This window comes from Mus caroli, chromosome 5, assembly GCF_900094665.2.
Source record: "Mus caroli chromosome 5, CAROLI_EIJ_v1.1, whole genome shotgun sequence".
NCBI classification, from domain to species: Eukaryota; Metazoa; Chordata; class Mammalia; order Rodentia; family Muridae; genus Mus; species Mus caroli.
In genome coordinates this window covers 127,042,182-127,061,505 of record NC_034574.1, presented here as the reverse complement: position 1 = coordinate 127,061,505, position 19,324 = coordinate 127,042,182, and the positions used below count along the sequence as shown (strand labels likewise).

Below are 19,324 nucleotides of genomic sequence, written 5' to 3'. Positions count from 1 at the left end.
TAGCTACTGACCTCCAATAGGGGTCAAATTTACATCAGCTTCTTACCTTATGCCACTCAAATGCTTTATTTCTGTTGCCAGCTTACTGGCAGAAATAAGTTTTTTCTGTGAAATGAAAACTGGATGAGTGAGTTCAGGACTGTTTATGCTTGCTCATCCCGAGACGTTTCTTCTCCGGGTCCCCCCAACCTCATCCTGAATCCCTCACGAGCCGGGGCATGGTATCATGAGCCCTAGAATCCTGACACGGTGGGATGAGAGAATGTGGAGTTGACGGACAGCCAGGGCTACACAGAGAAACCCTGTGTCAAAAACCAAAAACCAGAAAAACAGACAAGCAAACTGACAAGAACACCAACAAATGTCATTGAACCTGAATGTCCTTTGCTTTGTAGGTGGTCGAGTGCTGGCGGCCGAGGCTGAGAGGTCCATGCTGTCTCCTGGTGGAAGGTAAGCCATCCGTCCCCATACTGTTGTGACCCTGCCCCAGAGTTACTAAAAGCAGAAGGCTGAGGGCCACATCCAGAAGTGCAGGGTGCAGCACTTGGCTGCAAAAGTGTCAATTTTGGTTTTGTTTTAGAAATATCCTTACTTTGTAGTAGCCGAGGCTAGCCTTGTTTTGGGATACTCGTGCCCCAGCCTCCTAAGAGCTGGAGGCACAGGCGTGATGGGCACGGGAGTGTGGGCTTCAGCTCTGCAGCTGTGCACAGAGCCCTGGGTAGTCGAGGCTGGATGTCGGGGGAGCTGTTGACAGCTGTGCAGGTGCTTCTCACAGACGCACCCCATGACCCACATTTCTTCCTCCTTTCAGTTGTGGCCCCATCAAAGTGAAAACTGAACCCACAGAAGATTCTGGTATGTACTAGTACTCTTAGAAGCTATTATAAAAGAAAGGCATTTTCCTTAGTTAAGAAGGTTACAGTTTGAGTGGTTAGTTATCGAGTCACGTGCTGAGCAGACCTGGCTTCTGACGAGCTTCCTGCCTCAGCCTCGCTACTGCTCAGATTAAAGGTGGGACTATACTCAGTTTCACTTAGGAGGGGCCCCTAAGGGTTTCTTTATAATCAGTTAATTTTGTGCATGTGCCTGTGTGTAAATATATGGTATATTCCTATGTTGGGGTGGGAATGGGGTAGGAGGTTGTGTGCCTGTGCCTGCTCTGAGGAGGCCATCCACTGTCTTCTACTCTAACTCTTCCTCAGAATGCAGGCCTCGAGCCTGAAAGCTCAGTGATCTGTCTCTTGTTTCTGCTTCCCTCCGAGCTGGGCTGCAGGTATTGGGAGGCTTGGTTCACTTGTGATGGGAGTTCTGAGATACAAGCTCTGATGCTCAGGATTGTGGGGCAAAGATGGCTAACCACTGAGCTAGCTCTCTCAAGCTCCCTCGCTGGGGTCGCCGTTGTCGTTTCCTCACGGGGATGATGCTGAACGTTTCTTTCATGAACTTGCCAGTGTGTGTGTGTGTGTGTGTGTGTGTGTGTGTGTGTGTGTGTGTGTGNTGTGTGTGTGTGTGTGTGTGTGTGTGTGTGTGTGTGTGTGTGTGTGTGTGTGTGAGAGAGAGAGAGAGACAGACAGACAGACAGACAGACAGACAAAGACAGAGAGGGAAGAGAGTGTGCATGCGTGGCGTGGTGTGCATGTTGGCATCAGACAACCTCATGTGCTGGTCTGAGCATGTGGCTACTGCAAAAGCTGGGCTGTCTGACCTTTGAGGGCCCAGGAATTCTCTGCCTCCCATCTTGCTGTAGAGATAGAGAGGTTTACAGACATGCACCACCTTGGCCCGCCTCACTTGGGTCCTGGGAGTTCAGACTGCAGTTCTAGGCTGTGTGGCAAGTGTTTGACCCAGGGAGCCACTTTCCCAGATCCTGTTTTCTCTCTTAACTGTGCTTACTGTTTGGTTTTTTTCCATTGTTGAAAGTTCTGCCTATATTTTGGATACAAGTCAGAAATATGGTCTTGCAGATGTTTCTTACAGCCTCTGATTGGTTTTATATTGTCTTTGAATCTTAAACAAATTTTAGTTTCTGTATTTTCAAGGTTGTGGAGTTTTTTTAAAAAAGATTTTAAAACATTTAAAAAAAATATTTATTTATTTATTTTATGGATATAAGTACTTTGTAGCTGTCTTCAGACACACCAGAAGAGGGCATCAGAACCCATTATAGATGTTTGTGAGCCACCATGTGGGTGCTGGGAATTGAACTCAGGGACCTCTGGAAGTCAGTGCTCTTAACTGCTGAGCCATGTCTCCAGCTCCCATTTCAAAACATTTTTTTACTCTTTAATTATCATTTTTTTCCTCCCTCCCTCCCTCCCTCCCTTGGTGGCAGGGTTTCTCCGCCGTATAGTCCTTGCTGCCCTGGAATACATTATGTAGCCCAGGCTGACCCTGGCCTTGCCTTTTCTTCTGAAAGTGCTGGGATTAAAGGTGTGCGCTACCTTGTCTGCCTTAGTTCATTTAACATTTGTATATTTGAGATTATAATGTAATTACATCATTTCTTCCTACCTTGTCCTTTGTCTAAACCCTTCAAGATATCCTGTTGTGCTCTCTCTACATTTCATGGCCTCTTTGTTCAACGTTGTCTCACACTCACACTTCAGTCTGTAAAGTTTAACACTCTATGGTTTTTTAAAAGATCTATTTATTGATTGATTGATTAATTGATTGATTGTATATGAGTACACTGTAGCTGTTTTCAGACACACCAGAAGAGGGCATCAGATCTCATTACAGATGGTTGTGAGCCACCATGTGGTTGCTGGGAGTTGAACTCAGGACCCCTGGAAGAGCACTCGGTGCTCTTAACCACTGAACCATCTCTCCAGCCCCCAAATAAAGGAATTTTTAAAGTTGGGATGGTGGCCCATGTTTTTGATCCCAAGTATTTGAGAGACTGAAGCAGACAGATCTCTGAGTTCCAGGCCAGCTTGGTCTATAGAGAAAGTTCTAGGACAGCCACCACAACACAGTAAAACTGTCTCAAAAGGGGAACAAAGTTGTATGTATTTGTCTCTGTATGTGTGTGTGGTTTTAAGTCCAGTGCAGTGCCAGAAGAGGGCATCAAAATTCCCTGGAGCTATAGTTACAAGGATTTGTGAGGCCAGGCAGTGGTGGCGCACGCCTTTAATCCCAGCACTTGGGAGGCAGAGGCAGGTGGATTTCTGAGTTTGAGGCCAGCCTGGTCTACAGAGTGAGTTCCAGCACAGCCAGGGCTACACAGAGAAATCCTGTCCCCAAAACAGACAAAACCAAAAAAACAAACCCAAGCATTTGTGAGCTGCCAAGGTGGGTGCGAGTGAGGGACTGAACCCAGGTCCAGTCCATACGTTCTCCCTGTAGCCATTTCCATTCACAGATGTCATTACAGTTTTTCTTGTCCCTCCTGCACAGGACCACCCCCATTCTCCCGCCCCTTTGTAGTTTACTGTTGTTGTGAGACAGTATGGCTCTGTGACTGGGTGTCCTGTAGCTCAGGCGGTTAGTTCTTCCTCGGCCTCCTTCCCAGGTGCTGTAGGTATCTCTCAGAACCAGGTACAAGGGTTTCTTTTTCTTTTTAACCGAGGAATTATTTGTCTAACCTAACATCAGTAAAGATTTGCAGTTAGGTTTCTTCTGGAGGGTTTATAGTGTTGGCTTTTAGCGTTTGATCTGTGATTGGTGGTGACGCTGGGGCTAGGCCTGTCCCTAGGTAAGAGTCTAAATCTTTCAGCTTGTGTGGGCGTGTTCAAGGCCTTCCTTCTGTGATGAGTCACGGAGTCTTTGCCAGGTAGTGTAGTTTTACTCCATCGAGAGCAGGGGTCCCTCTCTCCCACAGGCACCCTGTTTTAAAGTGACCTTCATCTGTTCAGACAGAGCAAGGTGAGGCAGCCACACTTCTTCCCTCCTTCTTACCTTTTCCCATAGAGCTGATTGAATTTTGCTGTGGAGCCTATGCAGGTTGGTTGGGTCTGTCTGTCTGTCTGTCTGCTTGCCTGTCAGTTGCTGAAACCGTGCCATGGTTTGGGTTGCAGATGACCTCGTTGAGCATCCACCTAATGAACGTTTGCCCTTTCAGAGTCTTTAAAGTGTGTGAGGCCTTGAGTGCACAGTGCCCTGGAGCTGTGACACACCGGAGACTGTCACTTGTTTTGTAGGCATTTCTCTGGAAATGGCCGCTGTGACAGTGAAGGAGGAGTCAGAAGACCCTGATTACTATCAGTATAACATTCAAGGTAACAATGTTTCATGCAGTCTCTGTTCCTGACACTCTGTGGCAGTTAAGGCTCTCTGAGCAAGTTCAGACTCTGCCATGGTGCCTGTTCCTGGTTCCCATTTCAGTCGGGAGGACGTGAGCTGGAGCTCATCTTCACCTGTACGGTTGTCGGGGTCATCTTAGTAATTTCATCTTGGCATGGTAGCACATGCTTGTATTCTCAGCACTCGGGAGGCCACGGCCAGCCAGATATATATATATATATATATACAGGAAAATCCCACCTCAAACAGACAGGCACTTTAGTGGCTACTTCAGTGTCTCTGATTTTTGAATTTTCCACAAAGTTCTGGATTGCCCTTGCCCGGTAGACTTGATTTTCCTTAAAGTAATAAGCCTTATTGGACATGGAGTCTTTTACAAATACCTGGAATAATTTTTTATGGTCCTTTAGTGAGCAGATATCTGTGTACATTTACCGCTGAGTGTCAGTGACACTCATTAAAAAAGACAACACACAACCTAGTGCACATGCATTGAAGTGAAGGCACTTTCACTCCATCACTGCTGGGCATCGAACTTGGTTCATGAGGCTTGGCAGCAAGTGCCTTCATTCCCTGCCCTGTCTTGCTAGGCCCACTTATGTCGCTTGCAGTTAGTTTTGAACAGTTTGTTTATTCTTTGTGCTGCTAGCACTAAAGCTGAGATGAGGATGGGTTTCATGTTTTTAGAGTTCAATGTTGCAGAACAGCTTGGTTGTCTGTGCCTTACTGGTGTGAACATCAAGTTAACAGGTAGACTGATCTTTACATCAGATAGCCCTAAGTCTCCCCCCCTCCCTTCCCACACTAGGAAGGTTACATTTTCTTTATTTGGTGTTTTTTGAAACAGGTCTCTATTGTGTAGCTCTGGCTGTCCTGGTACTCTTTGTGTAGACCAGGCTGGCCTCAAACTGGCAGAGATCTATCTACACACCTCTGCCTCCTGAGTGCTGGGTTCAAGGCTTGCACCACCACTCCTAAACCTGATTCTCATTAGTATGTAGTCGTCGCCCAGAACGCTAGTTTGCTTGGCTCGGGTTAAGGTGTCCTGGATCTCAGGCCTCAAGCTCCTGATGCATTTCACGGTGACTTTTAGCTTCTGTCCGTCCTCCTGCTTCCACCTCCTGAGCATTTAGTTTGGCCTTTGTTGCCCTCATCAAACTACTTGTTTCTTTACTTAAGCTGCGTGTTCAGCTGACTGTTCCCCAGGCGAGTAGAGCAGTGCCTTGTGGGTATTTCCTTCTTTCTTTCTTTCTTTCTTTCTTTCTTTCTTTCTTTCTTTCTTTCTTTCTTTCTTTCTTCCTTCCTTCCTTCCTTCCTTCCTTCCTTCCTTCCTTNTCTTTCTTTCTTTCTTCCTTCCTTCCTTCCTTCCTTCCTTCCTTCCTTCCTTCCTTTCTTCCTTCCTTTCTTTCTTTCTCTCTCTCTCTCTCTCTCCCTTCCTTCCTTCCTTCCTTCCTTCCTTCCTTCCTTCCTTCCTTCCTTTCTTCCCTTCTCCGTCTGACTTTCTTTCTTCCACAGTCCCCTTTTTGTTTTAGAGATTGAACCCAGGGCTTTGAGCTGTTTGGGCAGGTAGGCGTTGTGTCCCTGCCTGTGCCACACCACAGCCTACAGTGTCTCTCCTCATGACATGCCCCTTGCTTGTACAGTTGGTCAGTGTCTTTGTGAAATGCCCTATGTCCTCCTACAGGCTTGTCAGTCACAGCATTCCTCAACCCGAGGGCTCTGCTCCCTTTCACAAGGGTCACCTAAGACCATCATAAAACACAGATATTTAAGATAATTCTTTTTTTTTTTCTCCCAGAGCTGAGGACCAAACCCAGGGCCTTGTGCTTGCTAGGCAAGCGCTCTACTACTGAGCTAAATCCCCAACCCCGATAATTCTTAACAGTAGCAAAGTTACAGTTAAGGAACTAGCAATAAATTTTTTTTTTTTGGTTGGGGAGGTCACCATACCATGAGGAACTGTCTTAAAGGGTTGCAGCGTTAGGAAGGCTGAGAAACACTGGTTTAGGGTGTTCTTTGTGTCGTATTCAAGGATCGCGCTTTGGGCTCCTACCTTGTTTTGTTATGGCTATGTGGCTTTGCTCTGAGCCCAGCTTCTGAAACTCAGGCTTCCCCTTATTCTTCCGAGGGCTGATACTACAGGCTGTGGGCGTTGCTAATTGCTTTATGTTAAGAAGTAGCCTTTGAAAGTAGTGCTTTGTCTCTTTAAATGATTAATTACCAGAAGGCTTGTTTAGAGTAGTGGGTGGTGCTCAGCTGGTGCAGGGAGCCCTGGCTCGAATCCCCAGCACCAGGCAGACTGGCTGAGGCCGAGCACACCTGCATTCAGCGCTCTGAAGGTGGAGGCAGCAAGACCAGAGCTGTGGGCCAGCCTGGACTCCATCTCATTGTCTCACACGTGTACTGCACGTGTACTGTGAACTGGGTTGCCGAGAGCTGTGCCTTTGGGGTGCCTGGTACCCATGCTGCATGTCCCCCAGTGAAGTGACTTTCATTCCACCATCTTCATCCATGTGTGTATCTCCCTTGAACCATGACCCTGTGGCTCTGTTTTTTTGTCTCTTTTCCCTTTGTGTACCCGAACCCCCTTCGTCTCTCCCATGTAAAACCCCTTCTGTTTTCATGGGTGTTCAAAGTATTTCCACTAATGAAAACACTTGTTAGTGTAATGAAAAGCAATCTGGGCCAGGAGTCCATTGGTCCTGCCTGGTGGTTTGTCGTGTGCTTCTGTGGTGGCTGACACCACTCACTGATCGTGTGTGTCATTTGGAAAGCCTGAGGGAAGGCGAAGCTTTGCATCTTTCTTAAGTAATGCCTGTAAAGGAAGAAGCAAGCACTAGGCATGCGCGTGCAGCCAGCATTGGGCTCCCTCTGAACCCCTCAGAGCCTCCATTGCAGACATGGCACAGTTTCCATACCATCCAGTCATCCCCAGTAACCGCGTGCGTAGACCTCCACCCAACACGCCTTTCCCCATCAACCAAGGCCATTGACTAACATCATCTTTTTGCCTGTTTTTATTTCTCAAAAAGGCCATCATTCCATACACCTCACCCAGATATGCACTGATATGACCAACCTGTGCTTTGAAATTCCTTTTGAAGCTTATCTTTGTATCCCAAAGCAGGCCCTTCTGAAACTGCTGATGTTGATGAAAAGCTCCCCCTTTCGAAGGCTTTGCAAGGTATCGCCCTTCCACTTGTGCTCCCCCACGTCCTGTCGTAGTTAATGTCTCTTTATATTGGACAGACTGTTTGAGTAATTATAACTATATTACTTTTCCAAATGGAAAAGGAAAAAAATGTATTGGCCTTTTTTTTTTTTTTTTTTTTAAAAAAAAACATAAATGAACTTCACAAGCAAAATTTTTCAAAAACCAATTTTCCCTTTTGTGAATCTAGTAATGAATCTCGAAATGGGTACATGACACACTTTCCCATTGAAGGTAAAGTACACTTTATACCTTTATCAGCATAGTCAGGTCGTTACTGTTGGGTTAGCAGTGTGGATAGTGATAAGGCCGCCGCGATGCTTAGCTTTGGGAAGGATTGCAAACTATCTCTTGTAAATCCTTGTGCTTCTGAGATGACTCTTCGGGTCACTTTTGCGCTGTGCTCCCAGACTTGATCATACCCGTTAGTGGTGGCTTTTCCGTTGTCTCCTCTGGCTTTGATCTCAGTAGGTTGATTTTCTTTCTCATTACTGTCTATTGTAAATAGTTGTGCCTGTCATTTCTGTAGTTTTTACTAGAGCAGAGGCTCACTCAGGGTTCATAGTGCGCATGACCGGCTTTCCTGCCTGCCCTCAGTTTCCTGGCCACGCCCGTCGGGGGATGGCCACGCCCCCTTCTCGTGTTTTGGCTTCACATCTGTTTTGACATTATATAGTCAAAGAATTAACAGCTCCTTAAATGCCAAATTTAAGGTAAAAAAGGAGGAGTGTGTGGAGGAAGCACAAAGTGCTGCCCTTAGCTTTGAGAGGGCGCCCACGCTAGAGTGAGTGGAAGGCCGTCAGCATGGCGGACCAGAGCACGGCACCACAGCAACTCTGACTTACGCTTGGCACCATGAGAGCCCTTGCACTGAACGTGTCCCTTAGGAGTAAGTGAGCTGAGCACAGTTGTCAGGAGACCTGCTGCCCACCCCTCCATGACTCCTCTGTCCTGGCAGGTGACGAAGGTGTTTTCCCTCTTTTCCTTGTCCCAGCCTTGACACTTAGAGATTGGTGCACTTGGGGGCGGCTGTGCCCCGGATCCTAAGTGGCCGGTCCTCTGGCGTCTTGGCTGGTGGCCTTCGCGCTGTGCCTGGTCCCCTTGCTCTAGTAGGCTGCACTGCTGTCCCTGGCTGCCTGACCGACAGGAGGCTGGATGCGTGCCCCATGTTCAGAAGTAGGCACGTTATTTCCTGCGCTAAAATGTGTTTGCAACTAAAAATAGTCTCTAAAGTTCCAAGTAACACGTAAGGTGTTTAAAGTACAGCTGTGATTAGATCATGTGATAGTGTATGTGGCTTCTACCAATGGAGAAGGGGGAGCATTCCTCAAACAGCAACCCCGGAGGTAGCTTCTTTTTTTGACATGCCTTAGGTCTCTAGGCAAAGAAAGGGCTTCTTCTGATTTGGTGTCTTTGATTGTGAGCCATTGGCAGACGCATGTACCTAGGCTGTGACTGCTTCTCAGATCCCAGCATCCCTCAGCAAGGTGGCATGTGGCGACAGTGACCAGTACCAAATCCCAGCTCTGCCTATAGTGTTGTTCTGGGTGTTTGTACTTCCAGACGTTTTCAGCTTCCAAATAGAAGAGTTATTTTTCTGAGTTAGAAAACATTGTTTGATTTTATTACTGAGTTAAAAAAAATCTTTTTGTTATAATAAATTATGTGGTCACTAGTTCTTTTTTTATTGTTAGATTTTATTATTATTATTATTAATTTTTTTTTTTACTGCTTTAGTATATACTCTTCATTTTCTTTTTAGGAAGCCATCACTCCTCAGAAGGCAACGAGGGAACGGAAGTGGAAGTGCCAGCAGAAGGTTAGGAAAGGAGGGACTTAGATTTCTCAGCATCTGTTGCTCTTCAGATGGTAAACCCCCGACACCTACTCTTCAGAGATGAGATGGTGGTGTGCGGGCCTTCATGGCCCGCACTCTCCTTTTTAGGGAGCAGGCATTGGTGCCTGTCACTGTGCTCATGGGCACTGGGCCTGGCTGCCCCCGTCCATGAGGCTCTTGCTGAGGCAGATGAGCGGCTGTCCCACTGCTGTCCCTGTCCCACTGCTGTCCCTGTCGTCTTGGAAGTGCACTGAGGATAGAGAGCGCCTGCTTTTCTCACTATTCTAGAGTTAAAAGGATCCTGGTTGTTTTCTGTTGAACTATAAAGTGTCCTATCTGCCATCCCCAGTTTGTTTGTAGGGCAACAGATACACTTTGGCTGAGAAGATTTCTGTCTTCTTAGCGCTGTCATACCCACAGTTGCCTCAGGGATGGCTGCTGCTCTGCTGGCCTGGGAGCCCTCCTCATCACCGGGCCCTCAGCTGAGGGGCCTGATTGATTGCACAGCACGTGGGAGCCCTCACTGCTGCGGCTGGAGTAGCTCACAGAGGGCCTGTAGTCCTCCAAGGAGGTAGCTGCAAGGCGGCTGGCTCTTGCTTCAGATTCTGTATTCCTCTCCTTAGCTGCTGTTTATAGAGCACGTGGAGGTGGGGATTTATCCTGCAACTTTGCATTTCTTCTATCTGTTGTTTGGTTTTATTTAAGAAATGAGGAATTCGACCTTTTGCCGCCTTCTAGTGGGGGCAGGGGTGATCCTAACAAAGTCACGGGCTGATCTTCGTACACTCAGTTGCAGAAGTAGCTAGGCTTTCTAGTAGGAATCTGTTTCTCTCAGAAATGTTGATCGTCTGGCCGGGTGTAGTAGCGCACACCTGTTATCCCAGCACTTGGGAGGCTCGGGCAGGAGGATCACCCATGAGTTTGAGGCCAGCCTGGGCTACATGGTGAGTGCCAGGCCAGCCCAGGCTACATAGTGAGACCCTGTCTCAGAACAATAAAGCATAAAAAGAAATACTTGAGATACTCTTCATATGTGACTGATTTTTGTGGTGAACTCACTAGGGTGTTAGAAAGGTGATGGGGCGGTCCTCTGTGGTAGGTCTTAGGTGGGCAGGCTGCTGTCAGCAGGCCTTGGCATAGGACCTGCGTGGTTCATCTAGCACCCAGACTGCTTCACAGTTTCACGAGTCTGTCAACACGTACTAGGTCTCGGGAGACTTGTTTCTGACAAAATTCTTGCTGTTGTGTTCCAGTGTTAACAGCTGAGCGCCCTTGGGTTCTCTCTGCTCTCTATTCCTGTACTGACAGCAGTGGCCGCCGCTGCCTTTGGTTCATCTCTCAGCCTTTGCAGAATAAAAGAGCTAATGAGCTAACAAGAGTGCCTGCCCAGCACTAACCTCTCTTTCTGTGGCTGTGCGTTTTTGTGTAATAACATGAGCCTCAGTGGAAGGACCCTGCAGATTGAACGAGTCAGCAGCAGCCGTGCATGCCGTCACTGGTTTCCCTTGTTGCAAAGGTCTCCTCTGCAAAATGTTATGGTGGTTTCATTTAACTGTGTAAACCACTGCTAGGATGCCTGGAAGGCGAGAGGCCAGGGTCCAAAGTAGAAAGCAGGTCTCACTGTTCTAACTGGCATCCTCCAGTCAGAGCAAGGAAACAGTTATGACTTTGCTGTGGCTGCATTCCCCGCAAGAGCCTGGGGCTCTTGAGGCCACCGACGCAGGTAATGTGGTGATCATCTTAACACTTTCCAGGATTCTCTACCTTTGTTTTCTTTCATCCCCAGTTATAATCAAGGGTCAAATATTCTTAAAGAACATGAAATGAATTCAGACACCAGCTGCATTTTATTGTAGGCTGCTTTTGGAGTCCCAGTAAGTGTTGGCGCACACGGATATGCTGAATAATGAATGTCATTTTAGAATTTTATTTTTTTCAAGATTCTACTCAACATGTCCCTTCAGAAACCAGTGAGGACCCCGAAGTTGAGGTGACCATTGAAGGTTAGTCACTTAAGCCTTGACGCCACGAGTTCCCTTCTGGTCATGAGCATATACGTCATAGTCACATTGAGTATGCGTCTCATCCATCCTGAAGGAAGCTGGGGACAGAGCAGCCCACGCCCCAGCAGGGCTCCCCGGTTGCTCTGGGCGTCCTGGGTGACAGCTATGCAGAAGTAATTGAGGGAAAAAAAAAATCCAAATTTAGATCCACAGATCCACACAGAGAGGCAGATTCCAGGATCTTTTGGGTTATGGTACAAGAACTAAAGCTGGAGCCCCCTGAATCTCAGTCTGAAAAGGGGAGGACAAGGCAGCCCACGACGGCCTCAATCTCTTAGGCTCCAGCCATCCTCCTGCCTCAGTTGCCCAAGTAACTGAGACTATAGGCATATGCCATCATACTTGGTCAGTAACCACTCCCCCCGACTCTCAGTACACTATTTACACTATTTGTTTTTTGAAAATGTTTGGAAGTAATGGTTACAAATATTTTAATTTTTAAAATAATCACCGTTAGCTAAGTTTTCTTACCCCTAGTTGATTTTTTTCCTTTTGTTTTGTTTTGAGAAGGGGTCTCACTGTGCATCCCTGCCTGGCCCGGAACTTATTGTGTAGACCAGGCTGGCCTAGAACTCACAGAGATCCTCTTGCCTCTGCCTCCAGAGTGCTGAGGTTAAAGGCCTTTAATATTTTTAACTGTTTTTCCCAGTAGTGTCTCACTCTGAGGCCAGGCTGACCTTGAACTCTAAGATGTGCCTGCCTCTTGTCAAGGGCTGGATTAAAGGCGCACCTGTCATTCAAGTCCTTCCCTTTAATCCCAGGGTCGCCCTGCAGCCACTCTGCCCTTCATCTGATGGTGGTGGCAGTCCATCGCTGAAGGGTGATTTACAGACACGTGTGTTTGTGTGGGTGCTGCCAAGTACAGGTGCATTGTGATAACAGACCTTTGATCCAAAGCCCGTACCCCTGCCCCAGCCCCACACATCCGGGAGGGAGTGCTTCTTTCCCGGCCGCAGCATAACTTTCCTTGGATTGGGAGCTTGGGTGTGCTCTGTCTCCCTCTCTCTGTCTCTCTGTCCCTGTCCCTTGTGTGTCTGTAGTATTGAAGATGTGAGCTGCTTGATGCCTCTGACCTGACAGAAGAAATCTCCTCATATTCCATGTGCTGCTGTCAGCCAATGAATCCATAGATTTGTCTTTCTCTGTAACGTGATTTTATTAACCTGAAAGCTGTTTTGAATTTTTCCTGGTCAGTTGAAGAATTGACATTTTGTCACCTTTAGTTAAGAACCTATTAAGGGCTGGCAAGGTGGCTCAGCTGGTCAAGGCACTTGTCACCAAGCCTGATGACCTGAGGTTCCATCCCCAGGACCCCCATAGCAGAGGAGACCCAGCTCCTGCTCCCCACATCCCACAGGCAAGAAGCTCCTGGCCCTCTCCAAACACGGACAGTAAATGAATGAATGAGTGAAGTACACATTTTAAAATGGAAAAGCCCTAATGAACTTGTAGAAACCTCTGAGCCTGTGAACCAGCCTTGTTCCTTAGGCAGAAGTGAGAAAAGTGGGTGCTTTTTTGAATTGTAGAAATAAAACCTTGGATAAGATACAGAGCCAACTTGGGTTTTCAGTTTTTGGATTTGGAGTTTGTTTGTTTTTTTCCTAGTATTTTGAGACATGGTTTCTCTGTGTAACCCTGTTTGTCCTGGAATTTGCTGGCCTGCGCTAGCATCTGCCTTCTGAGTGCTGGGATTAAAGGTCTGCATTGCCACCATCTGGTGCTTTTTTTTTTTTTTTTTTTGAGACAAGTTCTCTTTCTGTAGCTCTGGATGTTCTGAAACTTGATATGTAGACCAGGCTGGCTCAGACTCATACAGATCCACTCACTGGCTTCTGCCCCCTGGTTTCTGGGATTAAAGGTGTGTGCCACTGTACCTGGCGCCACATTGGTACAGTGGCTAGATTAAGATTGCAAAGTAAATCTTGTCTTTTAGTATTGAAACCACATAAACAAACCGAAGGGGATGGAAAAAGGTCCCTGCTGTCATGGATGAAACCCTTTTAAGAGGAAAGGCTGGGGCTACAGAGGTGACTTGGCAGTCGGTGCTGACAACCTTCTGTAATTTCTCTTCCAGAGAGCCAGTGTCTTCCTCTGGACTGCGGGGACACGAGGCTTGCATGTGGTGCACATACAATTGTGAGACCAACATGCACATAAAATAACGACATCTTTTTAAACAATAAAGGAAAAGCATGGCTAGAGAAGATGCTTGGGCAGGGTGTGCTTCTGCTGTGTAGGAAGGGCTCAGAACAGCGGGCGCCCCTGCTACCGGGAAACGGGTTTCCCATCGTTATCTTTCTACATTTCCAATATAGTTTAGAAAAAAGAAGAAATAAGGAAAAGAAAACAGCCTTGTTTGGATTTTACAGTGTGGTCTCCGGGCTCTTGTTTGTGGCAATCCTGTGACTAGAGGCAGCCCTTAGCAGCTCACAGCTGACGTGAACAACCCAGGTCTGGGAAGCTTTGGAGCTATCAGACTGTGCAGGCCTCAGTTTCATAAACATTGAGGAAATGTTTGGGGTTAGGTTGGAAGGCCACTTCCTTTGCCATGTGCAGTGAAGGTGTAGGACATTTGTCGCACATACTCTAAGCCCCAGCATTGCTGTGCAATGACTAGAGGCTACGCTTAGCTTGGTCTGTTTTATCTTGTTTTGTGAGGTCTCTTTAGGTAATAAAGAGATGCCTTTGAAAAGCTGTTTCCTTTTAACACAGTTGCCTTTACCCGCCCTGACCTCAAACCAATTGAGCACATTGAGTCATTTGCATATGTTCCTGTGTGCCCCGCCTCTGATCTTGACTTTGGACTTTTCTTTTTCTTTTTTTTTTTTTTGGTTTTTCGAGACAGGGTTTCTCTGTGTAGCCCTGGCTGTCCTGGAACTCACTNTGTAGACCAGGCTGGCCTCGAACTCAGAAATCCGCCTGCCTCTGCCTCCCAAGTGCTGGGATTAAAGGCGTGCGCCACCACGCCCGGCTTGGACTTTTCTTGAAGTTGCTTTCGAGTGAATTTGTTTTCCAATTCATGTTGTGTTTCCATGGATGAACTCCCTTGGAATTTTTTTCTGTTATTTTTTTTCTTTAAAGCCACACAAATTTTTCTGCATGCTTGTGGTCCATCTGGTCTCTTGTTCACTGCGCACCGACACACGTTACTGCAGAACTGTGTGTGCCACCCACTGGAATGGGGTCAGGTTAGTCCTTACTATTAGCCCTGCTAAACAACCACTTGGTTACATACAGGTGAGAGCTGGATGAGTTACACAGCATTCTTCAGCTCTGTGGTGTCATTAGGAAGCTTAGGGTTGACAGTCGGGAGGGAGTCATGGTCCAGGGATGGCTTTTTTTTCTTTTTTCTTTTTTTTGAAATTAATGCTGAGGGTATTGGCTGCTTCAGATGACGGAAGCCTGCAGCACTCCCGCTAACATAGGAGCCTTACGTGCACCTGGTGAGGCTCCTGCCCGCTAGATTACTTTGCCTGGAGCAGCAACAGCTCATACCCATTACCTTGACCCTACAGGGCCACTGTGAAGCAGACTGGAGAGCAGGTGGTGCAGGAAGGAGGCCCAGCCTTGGGCAGGGAGGGTGGAAGCCATTGAGGTAGCTGTTGAGTTTGTTGGTACTTGACTGGTCAGCATTTGTAGTGCTTTAAACAGCTCATGCATAGCCAGACAGGACCCAGTGCAAAGTGACAGGTTACGGGATAGGCTCTAAAGGGAAGGGACAGGGATGCGACACCGCCCAGCAGCCTGACAGGGACTTTGTGAACAGTTGCCTTACCGCTGAGCCACGCCTCCAGCCCCATGTTGTATTTGTTGCTGTACCTTCATGTCTCACAGGAGAGTGCACCCAGACTATGTTTTAAATCATTTTGCAGTTTTTGTTAGCGTTAATTGTATTAAATACTCTTAGACTTTTTAATGTTCATGTCTGATTGATTATCTTCATAAACTATCAGCATATTTTGTGCCCGTACCCTACCCAACCCCCCATCAGGGTTTCTCTGTAGCTTTGGCTGCCCTGAAACTCACAGAGATCCTCCTGCCTCTGCCTCCCAAGGGCTGAGATTAAAGACATGCACCACCCCCACCCATCTGTCTTGTATGCTTAAATGGATTTCAACTGAGGTGGGCTTTTGTTTTTTATGTTTTGTTCGTTAAGTCAGGGTCTCTCTCTTCTCTCTACATAATTTTGGCTGTCCTAGAACTCATTTTGTTGACTAGGCTGGCTTTGAACTCATAGATCTTCTGTCTCTGCCTCCCAAGGGCTGGGATTAAAGGTGTGAGCTACTATACCCAGCCTAAGAAGTGACGCCTTGACACAGAAGAAAATCTACCTGCCTGTTTTCCCTCAGCCTGGGTTTGAACAGACCATCTTTTTGTTTGTTTGTTTTGTTTTTGTTTTTCGAGGCAGGGGTTCTCTGTATAGCCCTGGCTGTCCTGGAACTCACTTTGTAGACCAGGCTGGCCTNAGGCTGGCCTCGAACTCAGAAATCCACCTGCCTCTGCCTTCCAAGTGCTGGGATTAAAGGTGTGAACCACCACGCCTGGCTTTTTTTTTTTTTTTTTTTGCAGACCATCTTTTGAGGGGCGTAGGAGAAAGAGTTAACCCAGAGTCAACTGGAGTCAGAGCCACTGCCTGGCCTCTCTCTGTTTCCTTTTTCTTTTTCAAAAAATGAGACAGTGTCTAATGTGGCCCAGGTTGGCCTTGAACTTTGCATCTGTCTTTGTGCTGGGATCACAGGTGTGTGCCCCGACACCTAGTTTTCCTCTCTGTGGAATCCCAGACTGGCCTCAAACGTGACATCTTTCTCTCAGATGCTGGCTGGGATTACCAGCTTTGGCCACCACACCTGGCTTCAGTTTGTTTGACTTTTTAAAAAAAGTTGGTTTGAGAGTAACAATTACACCTTCAAATAATTCGCTTAATATTTTGTTGTATTTGAATGGTCATTTCTGATAGCCATTGTCCCTAACTAGTAATTTCTATTCTGTACTATTGATTTTTCTTATATTGGGTCACAAGGCCCAAGATGGCTTTGAACTTGGTGTGCAGCTGAGGAAGACCTTGAGTTTTCCATCTTCCTGCTTACACCTTTTTTCTTTTTCCTTTCTAAGACAAAGTCTCATTGTATAGGCCTGACTGGCCTAGAACTGACCTGTCTCTGCCTTCCAAGTGCTAGGATTAAGGTACACCACCACACCTGACAACTTACACTCTGTCTTTAAAGATTCTGTGAGCTCCATTTGCAGATGTTAGAGCTGACAGCTTAGGGGTGGGTCGTGACCTCGCTTTGCCGGCGGCTGTGGTTCCATGGGCCAGGAATCCCCTGCTTCAGTGTGGGGGTGCATTGAGAGAGTGAACATGAACTTCACACATACTGCCCTGTGTGTACCTGGGCTTGAATCCTGAAAGGTATTTGTACACGGTCCTATGTTGAGGGAGTCAACATCTCTGTTTCCTTCTTTGTGGAAACGTTGTGCTATTGAAAAGATTTACAGAGCCAGCTTGGTGGTGCATTCGGCAGTCCTGGCACTTAGGAAACTGAGGCAGGAGGATCCTAAGTCCAAAGCCGCCTTATCTCAAGTCACAGCAACAACAAAAGGCTGGTGCTTTAGTGGGAGAGCACAAGGCCACGGAGTCAGGCCCCAAAAGAAACAAATAGTAAACTAAAAGAAAAAAAATCCTAAACTAACAGAAAAAAAGTGCAGGTTTGGCTTAGGCCGCCCCTGCCCCTCCCCAACGCCCTTGTTTGCGGCCATGGAGTGGTTTGTGAGTTTATTCTTTGATTAGGCCTTCATTCTTTTTCTATAACACGCTTGCACTGTTATAGTGAAGTAGTTGCCTCCATTAAAACCTTTTTCCTCCAAACCCTTGAAGCCCAGCATAACTCTAGCCATGAAAATTCTTAGGGGAGAAACTGGTCAGAGGGGATGAGCAGCTGCCCTGGCCAGTGCAGCGGGCAGTGGTGCAGCGTGGAGCTGCAGCTGCAGCGAGGGAGCATAGGAAGTCCTCGTGAGTGGCCAGAGCTGCCCTCAAACCTGCGCTGACACCCAGCAGCTGGTTCCCCCAGTAACGAAGGTTTTCTTTCTCAAGATGATGACTATTCTCCACCCACCAAGAGGCTAAAGAGCAGCGAGCCGCCCCCGCCCCCGCCCGTCGTCCAGGAGCCCGCCAACGCTGGCAAGCGCAAAGTGAGGGAGTTCAACTTTGGTAAGTGTCTGCAGCAGGGAGGGCAGTGACATCAGAGACAGTGACATCAGAGGCTGGTGGGTGGGTCTGTAGCCATGGGGGGGAGACTGCATTTGGTGCCCCCCCCCCTCTGGTTATCCTTCAAAGCAGTAAAACCTTCATTTTACAAGGAAGTGCCTTGGTTTTCAGTATTAACTCTGTTGCCCATGTATTCTAAGGGACTGAGTAAATACAGGGGTGTTAGATTTCTATCCATAGTTTGAAATTGTCTTTGTTTTGTTCCAGTTGAGAGAGATGTAGGCCAGTGCTCTGCTAGTTGGAGTTTGTGTGTATGTGAGTTTAATTTTTTTAGCATTCTGTGGAAGTTGCAGCCACCTCCCAATAAAGCCTTGCCTTTCCACAGCTAACAGGCTTCAGGGGGTGTCCCAGAGGGCCTGTGTAGGCCTCTTCTTTTTTTTTTTTTTTTCCTGCTGTTTTGTAGTACCTAATTGGACCAGTTTTTTCTGATTGCCTATCTTCACAAGTTTAAAAGCTCCAAAGAGGCGGGCTGGGTACTGTTCTAAAAACAAGTTTCAAATATCCTTCAGTCTCCAGTTGTTCCCAAGAAACACAGAAAAAGGAAAGACCCTTGGGGAGGCAGGAAAAAACCCCCGACTGAGGTGGGCTGATAGATAGGTTGTCTGCTCTAGAGAGCACAGAGTGCCAAGCTGCCCTGTTTACTGAAAATGGTTCCCTCTCATTTTCAGAGAAATGGAACGCGCGCATCACTGACCTACGGAAACAAGTTGAAGAGTTGTTCGAAAGAAAATATGGTATGTCTGCAGCAGCCACCCAGTCAGGTCACTGCTCAGAGTGGGCTGGCCGGCCTGCCAGGGAGCTAGGCCTTCCTCACATCTGTCCCCTATACATGTAGGCCGTCTTAGAAACAGTTTCCGGATTATCAGTAAGTGGAAGCAGCGTGCGCACGCGCGCACACACACACACACACACACACACAAACACACACCACTTCGTCACTTCGTGCTTTTGAGGCAGAGTCTCACTGTATAGTTTTGATTGCCAGAACTTGCTGTGAGTACCAGCCTGGCGTCCAGCAGCTCACAGAGATGCACTTCCGCTGCCTCCAGAGGGTGTGGCTTAAGGCGTGTGCCATCATGGCTAGCTCGGATGCATACTCACAGATCTACACTCTATTGATCTTGGCTCTTGGAACTTCTAAAAAACATTTATTTTCATATTAGATGTATGAGTGTTCAGGGTGCATCCACGTAGGTTCTGTGCGCCTTGTGCAGAGGTGGCTGTAAACTGCAGTGCCTCCTGGGACTGAAGCTCTGCAGAAGCAACAGTGTTTGACCATTGTGTCATGCCTTCAGCCCCCATGGTCCCTTAACTGTGGCTGAACTCTTCAGTGAAAGTCTAGAGTTAAAATGTAATAAACTTGTTAAATGTTTCATATTTTCCTCCCACCTTGTGTTCAGGCATTAGCTTGTGCTTTTTTTTTTTTTTTTCTCTTTTCTTTTAAGATGTATTTATTATATGTGAGTACACTGTAACTGACTTCAGACACACCAGAAGAAGGCATCGGTTGTGAACCACTATGTAGTTGCTTGGGATTTGAACTCAGGACCTCTGGAAGAGCAGTCAGTTATCTTAACTGCTGAGCCATCTCTCCAGCCCTAGCTTATGCTTTTTTTTTTTTTAATTTTTAATATTTTTTTATTACGTATTTTCCTCAATTACATTTCCAATGCTATCCCAAAAGTCCCCCATACTCCCCCACCCCC

The 19,324-nt window shown here is 47.1% G+C and overlaps 1 protein-coding gene across 9 annotated transcripts in view; it reads left to right on the top strand.

Moving 5' to 3' along the window:
- Gtf2i (general transcription factor IIi) overlaps positions 1-19,324 on the top strand; it is a 78,095-nt gene that overhangs the window by 31,138 nt on the left and 27,633 nt on the right. For 3 of the 9 annotated variants that reach the window (XM_021163997.1, XM_021163995.2, XM_021163996.2), the window contains exons 7-13: positions 396-450; positions 812-855; positions 4,140-4,217; positions 9,216-9,272; positions 11,231-11,293; positions 17,445-17,561; positions 18,287-18,352. In XM_021163997.1, coding sequence (XP_021019656.1) covers positions 396-450; positions 812-855; positions 4,140-4,217; positions 9,216-9,272; positions 11,231-11,293; positions 17,445-17,561; positions 18,287-18,352 — 480 coding nt within the window. The remainder of the gene's footprint in view (positions 1-395; positions 451-811; positions 856-4,139; positions 4,218-9,215; positions 9,273-11,230; positions 11,294-17,444; positions 17,562-18,286; positions 18,353-19,324) is intronic. The other 6 variants (XM_021163999.1, XM_021163998.1, XM_021164000.2 and 3 more) reach the window with 5 other exon arrangements.